The 9701-nt window shown below is 39.7% G+C and overlaps 1 protein-coding gene across 1 annotated transcript; it reads right to left on the bottom strand.

Moving 5' to 3' along the window:
- Positions 1-5338: 5338 nt before the first annotated feature.
- Positions 5339-6293, bottom strand: FTMT (ferritin mitochondrial). Its single transcript, XM_004042402.5, has one exon. The coding sequence runs from the start codon at positions 6209-6211 to the stop codon at positions 5483-5485; it is 729 nt and encodes a 242-aa protein (XP_004042450.4). The 5' UTR covers positions 6212-6293; the 3' UTR covers positions 5339-5482.
- Positions 6294-9701: the final 3408 nt, after the last annotated feature.

Genomic DNA, 9701 nt, shown 5'->3' with positions numbered 1-9701 from the left:
GATTCTTCATACTTGGTTCACTCCACACAGTTAATTGAAAATGCTCAGTTACGATTTCTTACAGATGAACAACTGGTGACTTTATTTACCCAATTGCAAACAGCAGTTAGGAGTAGAATGCATCCTTTTTACATCACTCACATTAGAGCTCATACACCTCTTCCAGGACCTTTAACTAAAGGGAATCAAATGGCTGATCGCCTAGTTGCTACTGCAATATCTAATGCTAGACACTTTCACAATGTACCTCATGTTAATGCCTCTGGTTTCAAACGCAGATACAGCATTACCTGGAAAGAAGCTAAAGCTATTATCCAGCGATGCCCAACTTGCCAAATGGTACATTCCTCATCTTTTACAGGAGGAGTTAATCCTTGAGGACTGGAACCTAACTCACTTTGGCAAATGGATATCACACATGTTCCCTTGTTTCGGAGACTAGCTTATGTACATGTGTGTGTGGACACCTTTTCTCACTTTGTCTGGGCTACATGCCAAACAGGAGAGTCTTCTGCCTGTGTTAAATGTCATCTTTTGCAATGTTTTGCGGTGATGGGCATCCCAGTTTCTATTAAAACAGATAATGCCCCTGGCTATACTAGCCAAGCTCTAGCTAAATTTTTCTCTATGTGGAATATTAAACACATTACTGGTATCCCATATAATTCTGAAGGTAAAATAATAACTTGGGGTAGAGGTTATGCTTGTGTTTCTCCAGGCAAAAATCAACAGCCGATTTGGATACCATCAAGACACCTAAAACCTCATGAGTCAGATTCCGGGAGGATCCCCAGGACCCCTCAGTTGCAGCCATGTTGAGACTGACGCTGAGGAGGACCCCATCTGTCACGAGCAACACCTGTCCAGTGCAGCACCCACCTGGGGACAGATCAAGAAGCTGTCACAGATGGCAGAAGAAAATCTGAGGAAAGCAGGACAACCAGTCACAATGAATAATTTAATGGTAGCTATGATAGTGGTGATCACTATTGCTGTGAGTATTTCTTCAACAAGAGCTGACACAGAGAACAATTATACTTATTGGGCATATTTATCAATCTTGGCTGGCAATAATGCCTGGATGTAATCACTCTATGACACAGTTACACATGCTTTCTGATCTCAGTATTTACCATAATAAATCTGCTCCTATAATTGAGGCATACTGCCCTCAAAAACCTATTCGTAAACAGGATTGGACCCAGTTAGAAAAAATGAAGGTACTTGTTTAGGAAGATTACTTTGCAGAACAGACAGAGGTGCTGCACCATGATTCCTATGGAATCATTATTAATTGGTCCCCTAAGGGAATGCTTAGCTTGAATTGCACCTCTCAGTCTGTGTGCCACGGGCACACTGTGTTCAGATCTTACCACTTACACACACACACACACACATGCACACACACAGAGTACATATAGAAATATCAGGTCAAAAAGATTTTAGGATCTCATATCACAAAGTACCTTGTGGACTATAGTAAGGATCTTGACCTTGACTTTTTCTCCAAATTAAAGAAGTTATAGGAGAGTTTTGAACAAAGAAATAACAATAAATGACTTATACTTGCAAAGGAACACTTTGACTGCTTTGTGAAGAAATGACTGAATGTTCCTAGGTGTGAAAGCAGTTAGATCTGTTAAGAGTGTGACATATTTGGATTGCTGGGAATATTAATTAAAAAAAACAAAAGAGTGTGACATAAAATGTAATAATGGAAAAAAAAGGTGAGAGCTTGTACAGAAGTGGCAATGATGAAGGCTTTAAAAAGTGGTAAGATTCGGGATCTATTTTAGAGGGAGACCTGAAGGAACTTGCTGAAAGACCTGACTTTGGTATGAAAGAGAGTAGTCAAGGATGACTGAGCCATGGAAACTGGTAGATTGGAGTTTCTGTTCATTATGAAGCAAAAGACTGGGTTAAACAGGTTTTTGAGGGTGGTGAAATAAAGAGTATGGGTGTGAACCTGCTAAATATGAAATGTCTATTAGGCATCTGAGGGGAAATATTGATTAGGTATTTAGATATGTAAGTCTGGAGTTCAAAGATGAGCTGAAGCAAACTAAAACATGTGATTTGTTAATGAATATATGTTTAAATAAAAGTCCCCAGATAGGATGAGATCTTTAAGGAACAAGTATAGATAAAGAAGTCCAGATGTGAGGACTGAGCTCTGGGACACTCCAAACTTTAACGGTTAGAAAGATGGGAAGAGATTAGAAAGAGCGACTGAAATACAGAACAGTAAGCACATGTTTCAACAGAGAATGGACAAGTACTTCTAGGAAGACTGGGAAATTGACCATTGAGTTTATTAACATGAAAGTCACTATTTTTATTGACAGGAAATAAAAAGGCTAGTGTAGTGGTGAACATGGGCTTCCTTGGGAGGGATCAAGAGAGAGCAGAACAAGAGGTGGAGACAGGAAGAAGAACAACTTTTCCAAGAAGTTTTGTTGTACGAGGGAGATGAGTAAAGAGGGGTAGCTTGGTGTTTGCTGGATGGAATGTGAGTCCAGAGGTGGCATTTTTTTAAGGATGAGGAGAAATAATACAGTGTTTGCATTCTCATGGTACCAAGTGATAAAGAAGGCAAAGCTGCTGCAAGAGAGAGGATAACCATAGGTGTGATATCCTTGTGTCCTTGCCTATGTGGGGAGGTTAGGATTGAGGACATTGGTTTTAAGGAGGAACATTGATGCAACAACCATTCTAGCAGAACAAAATCTAAGTGAACACAGATATAAGCATATGATTAATTCAATGATGAAAAAGTGTGAAGTTCTCCTTTAGTACTTCTATTTTCTCAGTGAAGTACGCGGATTATCAACTGACAGTGGGGAGGGAGAGGAGATTTGGAGATTTGAGGAGAAAAGAGAATCTGTAAAATAATTATCTAGGAGAGCAGCTATTGAAAGTTTTTGACAGAAACACAGAATAAGAAATATCACTATCCAGGATGTAAATTCACAACACACACACACACACACACACACACTCTCTCGCTCACACACTCACACACCTGAAACAAGAGCTTCAGGAAATAATACCCTTACTTCACCTACTGTCGCTTCAATTCTACTCTATTTTATTCACAAAATGTGTGTAGTGACTCAGTAAATATTTCGTGACACACTAATGGGCTGCAAGGTACAGTTTGAAAACCATTCATCTAGAAAAATTGAAGAGATTTTGTATAGAAATATAACAGGATTCCTGAGCAGCAAAATAGGCCCACTTAAGAATAGAATGTAAAGTGAGAATGATCAACCAAATCAACACAAATCATTATGCATTCCCCCACCTCCAATTATCCCTCCTGCTGAGATCTCTATTCTCGAATATCCTATTCTCTAGTAACTCAGATTTTAGACCCATCACTTTTTCTCCCACACCTCATTTCTTTAGCTCCAATTATTAAATTGATCACAAAATTGAAATGATTCTGCCTCTAAACTCTTACCAGAATCTCTGTTTGTATTTCCATTGGTTTTACCATAATTCTGGCCTTTATTGCTTTTCCCTCCATCTTACGTTTTGCTTTTCTTGTCTTATTATAATAATGGCTGCCCATTATAACAAATGTATTTTGAAAAGACATGTAATTAAAGAAAATAAATATCAACCACAATCTCACTATTTAAAAGAATTTTCTGGCTTTGCTTGTTGGTATATATACTTTGTCATTTTATATACGTATATAATTTGTCTTATAATTGTACATATAGAATTATATAACCCCATCTTGTAATATTCCTCATTTTTAACATAAAACATTGAGAATTTGTATCCACATCATAAGGTGTTTGTACAAAATCATATTTAACAATAGCTGCAGAGTATTCTGTGTATTAATCTAAAACACTGAGTGTTTGGTGTTTTAATCTAAGCCATTTTGTTGTGCTTGTGCCGTAATATGCATGTAGCTCTCAGGTCTTGGACTGCAGGGAGCACAATTTGCCAAGAGCCTCAGCTGCCGTGCTCTGAAATTGATTCATTACTTGGTTCGCCGCAAGTCCATACTTCCCAGTCAATACCTAAATACAGGAAAGGTACTTAGGCTCATTTCTGGGAGACTTGGGATTCCTCTGACTAGTGACTTTGGCTTGAGGCCTCCCTGACAGCCTTGCAGACCTTTCCAAAGAAATATGCACAACTTCCCTTCTTCATCCCCCGGGGGATTACATTTGCATGAAGTCTGAAGGCTCTCCCTGCTTCTCCCACTTGCTGCTTTTCCGTTTTCTCTCAGAGGTCTGTTTCCCCTAATTTCTTGTACACTTAATCCCGTTTTGGCATCTGTGTTTCAGAAAACCCAGACTAACAGAGATATTTAGGTTGTTTTCAGATTCTTATTCTGTATAACCAGACTAAGCTTCAGATTGCTCAATTTTGAGCACTGTTTTCTTCTGTTAAGAGCCTTTGAAGACCTCGCCTTTGTCCCCTGAATTAAGCCCAAACCCTTCTCACCTCTGTACTCTGCCGCAGCTCATCTTTCCAATCACCACTCAGTGTTCTAGTCTATTCCAATGCTGGACTCTCCCACTCCTCACTTCCATGCCTAAAGAAAACATCTACCTGACTAGATGCCTCCTCTATTCTGGATCCCTCTTCTTGACTTTTTGAACCCCCATGTTCTTTTCTGTCCATTTTAAAGACCACAGAAAGGTGTTTTATGCAGTGTTTTCACTCTTCTTGGCAGGTTAAAAGAGAGACTCAATGGTGAAGTATATAGAGTGTGGAATCAGGTCTGGTTTGTTATATTACCAACATTAAAACAGCAAAACACTGAGATTGCATATGTTTGGAAAACACTGAGCTAAACAAAAATAAAGCTTTTATATTTATTAACTGCAAAACTTCCCAGAGCCCTTAAAATGTTAATATATGCTGTGATTTTCCAAGACCAACACTGATAATTCATGTAGCTTATCCCAAATTTGACTACGAATTCTTTTAAAAAAACGATCTCCAGACAGTACTGCTTCTTGGGACACACTGGGAAAAGGCAAAAGCTGTCATAGCATTTTTGCATGTGTAATTTTCACAGTACTAAATATTCTTCACTTATAGTCATTTGTATATTTTTATCCATTTTCCCACTTTAGCGTTTTGCATAAGGTATTGAATATGGCAGGCACTTGTTGAATTAAAAATCACAGAATTTAAGTGTAGGTTCATATTCTGATAATACTTGGCAACTGGAGAACGTTAGTTTGCACCCTCTTTCGGTAGCTTTTTGGAGTCTTTTTCTATACCATAGTTACCTGGGCTATCTTCGAGCCTGGGAAAATAACTGCCTTGATGGTTAATAAAAAGGCCTTGTTAAACGTGGGCAAAACATTTTTTTTCTACAAATCACTTTATTGGAGGAATAGTATAACAGAAAAATATAAAGATGGAGGTGATTTTAAGGGCAGGAAAGCAGGAGACAGCTGACTTTGGTCTTCGGATCCACTAGCCTGGGAGGAAGGCAGCTCGTGGCTTAGTTCTGCTTGTTTTCATTTCCAAGGGTATGTGTGTCAAAAAGGTACTCCGCCAGGCCAGCATCCGGGGCCCCCATCTTCACTAAGTTGTGCACGTGGTCACCTAGTTCTTTGATAGACTTCACCTGCTCATTCAGGTAGTAGGTTTCCAGGAAATCGCACAAATGGGGGTCACCTTTGTCTGAGGCTAGAGTGTGCAATTCCAGCAACGACTGGTTCACGTTCTTTTCCAAGAGTAGAGCACACTCCATGGCATGCAGCCCGCTTTCCCAGTCGTCCTGGTCCGGCTTCTTGATGTCCTGCAGGCGGATCCGGCCTCCTCGCTGGTTCTGCAGCCTCATCAGCTTCTCCGCGTGCTCGGTCTCCTCCCGGGACTGGTGAAGGAAATACCTGGAGAAGTTGTTCAAGGCCACGTCATCCCGGGAGAAGTAATAGGCCATGGACAAGTACACGTAGGACGCATAGAGCTCGAGGTTGATCTGGCGGTTGATGGCAGCCTCGGAGTCGGGGTGGAAGTTCTGGCGCACCCGAGAGGGGCCGGCGGCGGGCCCGGTAGGGTCCCGGGAGGAGGCGGCTGCGGCCAGGGGGCGGCGGGGGGCGATCTGCCTGGGGTCCGAGGGGCGCCCCGGGGCCCAACGCAGCGGGAGCGCGAAGCAGCGGCGCACCGGGCGCAGAGACGCCAGCGAAGGGCTGATGTGCCTGGAGAGGAGCCTGGAGCAGGACAGCATAGCGCCGCCTCCTTGGAAGTGGGGAAACTGAGGCCCGGCCCTCTTGGCGCGGGGTTGGGCGCTGGAGGCGTCAGATCTGATCAGAACGTGGCCCTAGGCAACGGTGACTGCGTCACACGCCCCTTCTCTTCCAGAGGCACGGGGTTCCACGCGGAGGGCGCCGGGGAAGCGCCGCCGGCCGCCGGGGGCTCTGGGGACCCGCGTGGGGCGCAGTCTAGGCGGAGGCCAGCGCAGATGCCCAGTCACGATTCCGTGAGCATTCGCCCCCACCGACGACGCGAGATTTCTGCTCTTTGGCGATTGTCACTGATTTCACCTGCGTTAAAAAGGCTGTCAGGAGAGTAGGCACTGGGACTTCCCAAAGAAGGGACCAAGCTGTACTCCCCCTTCTTCTCTGACCTTTTCATAAGGACCAAGAGTTGGACTGGCAACACAGTGAAAAGGTTGAACCAAAAGTCACCAATTTACCTGTGAGAATAAAGGTCCACATCCAAAGCAATACATAAATTAACTGGTTATTTAACATGTAAGTGTACATAAATTAACTGGTTATTTAACATGTAAGTGTACATAAATTAACTGGTTATTTAACATGTAAGTATGGAAACAATTGCCAGCATAGTGGGAAAATTTTTAAGACTCTGTTTCTTTTAAAATACATGCATAGTTTATTTTTAAACATAAAATGTATCTTCATTGTAAAGAAATGAGATACTGTAGGCCGGGTGCCGTGGCTCACGCCTTTGGGAGGCCGAGGCGGGCGGATCACGAGGTTAGGAGATCAAGACTATCCTGGCTAACACGGTGAAACCCCGTCTCTACTAAAAACACAAAAAATTAGCCGGGAGTGGTGGCAGACTCTTGTAGTCCCAGCTACTTCGCAGGAGAATGGCGTGAACCCGGGAGGCGGAGCTTGCAGTGAGCCGAGATCGCGCCACTGCACTCCAGCCTGGCGACAGAGCAAGACTCCGTCTCAAAAAAAAAAAAAAAAAAGAAAAAAGAAAGAAGGAAATGAGAAATGAGATACCGTAGAAACCCTAGGAAGAATAAAATGCCTCTGAACTCAAAATATGTTACTTTCCCATCTTTTCTTAGTGCAGAGATTATATCCTCTTAAAATAGCTCTTTAAAAATTAAACTTTAAATAGCATTTAGTGTTAAAATAGTATTTATGTAATTGTTGTGGGGTACTGAAGAAAAAAGGGTAAGCACGCAGAAGAAAATTCAAAACAACCCTAATTCGTCTTCTGCCGAGATTACTATTGTTAAAATGTTGATGGTAATGCTCAGAGGTTTAAAAAAATGAAAAACGTGTATTACAGACCCACAAAAGCGAATACAGACATATAAAACAGCTTTATATAGAGATATATAATTGACATACAATAAACTGCAGTTGCGGATAGTTCATGTAAATAGAGTCAACAGTATGTGCTCCTTTTTACTTGCTTTCTTTTAGTCAGTGTAATTATTTTAGGTTCCATCCACACTGTATCTTGTTTCAGTAGTTCCTTTTATTGCTGAGTAGTATTCCATTGTATGGATATACCACAATTCGTTTATCCTTTCATCTGATGATGGACATTTTTGTTGTTATAGTTTTTGGCTATTAAAATGAAGTCGTTATAGACATTCCTGTACAAGTCTTTCTGTGGTCAGATGCTCTCATTTCTCTTGATAAAATACCTTGTAGGAAAAGCCGGATTACATGATAGGTATGTGTTTAATTTTTAAAGAAATTTCCAAACTGTTTTCCAAGGTGATTATGGCATTTTACATTCCCATCAGCAGAGTGTTAAGAGTTCAAGTTCCTTCACATTTTATGCTTACACATGGTATTGTCAGTCATTTAATTTTAATTAAAATTTAAAAATTTCTAATGACTGTGTGCTGGTGTTTCAATGTGTTTTTAATTTGCATCTCTATAATGATTACTGATGCTAAGTATGTTTGCACCTGCCTTCTGTCAACCACATATTCTTGGTGAAGTGTATATTCAAATCTTTGTCCATTCATATATTGAGCTATTTGTTTTTGTTATGGTTGTTTGATTCTTATGGTTATTATCTGTGTCTTTGATATTAGCACTGCTTCTGTTCAGGTCTTCTTTATGTTATCTGTATATTACTGTGTCTATATTACTTTCCTTTATTTCCTTGGTCAGCTCAGATTATCTTTCTAGGTTAGTTGCCTTAGTTGTGAATTGAGGAAACTACTTACCTCCCATGGGTGGTTGAAAGAATTAAATAAGAGAATGCATACAGAGCATTTATCACAGTGCTTGACACAGGATAAGCACTTGGAATACCCTTTAGTAGTTTTTATTGGATAATTCCTGTTTAATTATTCAAAATTAATTATCTTAATTATTCAGTAAGCAAGTATTATTGTTATTGAATATGAAAAGACCTTTACAGCTTACAAAGGATGTTTACAGATATTATATTGTTGCTATAATATATGGGTAGTGAGGTGAAAATTCTTGTATTATATGGGAGTGTCAAACTTGTAGTTGACTAGTAAGCTCCCTGCTCTCATATAGCTTCTTAAAGGCTATATTATATTATATTATTTCCCTGTAAATAAAAGGGATGCTTAAGATCTAGTTGCACTTAAACTTTGCTATTAGAAGATGATTGATATTCGCCAGGTAATTTCTCACTAGTTTTCACTTCTCCACACCCATCTTTAATTTTATTTTCCCCCAAATTTTTCTCTTTCTAAAATATAGTTCCCTAAAGAGAGGTTATGAAAATGATTGTTTAGAGTAGTATTAAATGTTGACTGCTGCTACTAGCGTTTTAGGAAAATTGATGCTCTTCATATAAATGTTTATCCCCTAAGTAATAAAATGCATAGATATAAAACAAATGTAATACATGAAATGTAATGCAGAAATGCCATTAAACACAATACACATTGAAATATTATGTTAATTTGTCAAAAATATTTCTTCTTCATATTACAAAATTTGTCATATAATTTGCTAGACTTTGAAAATGCAAGGATGTGATAGGTCTTATGTTTATCTTCTGGGCATTTTGATTTCTAGTATTTATAGTAAAATTAATGTTCTAAAAAAATACAAACCGAGATCATTGCCCACTACTCTTCACAACTCATTTCTTTCTTAGTTGTAATGTCTTCGCTTCCTCTAAAACACCCTAAGCTTTCAGGATTCTCTGGATTTCTCCCTGCTCCTTCACTTTCCTTTCCTCACACCTAGAACTCATCTTTCCAACCTCCTTTCACTGTTTCATCAAATATATTACCTTTTCTGTAAAGTCTTATATAGCATCATTCAGAATTAATCATTACTTTGTATTTGGGTAAGTATTTTGCTTATATCAAGAGCATATTGTATTATGTTATAATTCCTTGTATATTCATGTGTGTATGTATATGTCCTTAAGGGTGGAGCCTACTATTTATTCATTTTTAAATCCCCAGGCCTCAGCCTACAGCTTGACACATATTAAAAAATAAACAC

The sequence above is a fragment of the Gorilla gorilla genome, chromosome 4 (genome assembly GCF_029281585.2).
Source record: "Gorilla gorilla gorilla isolate KB3781 chromosome 4, NHGRI_mGorGor1-v2.1_pri, whole genome shotgun sequence".
Lineage (NCBI taxonomy): Eukaryota > Metazoa > Chordata > Mammalia > Primates > Hominidae > Gorilla > Gorilla gorilla.
Note: the sequence above shows the minus strand (reverse complement) of the source record. Positions and strands in the feature narration are given on the sequence as shown.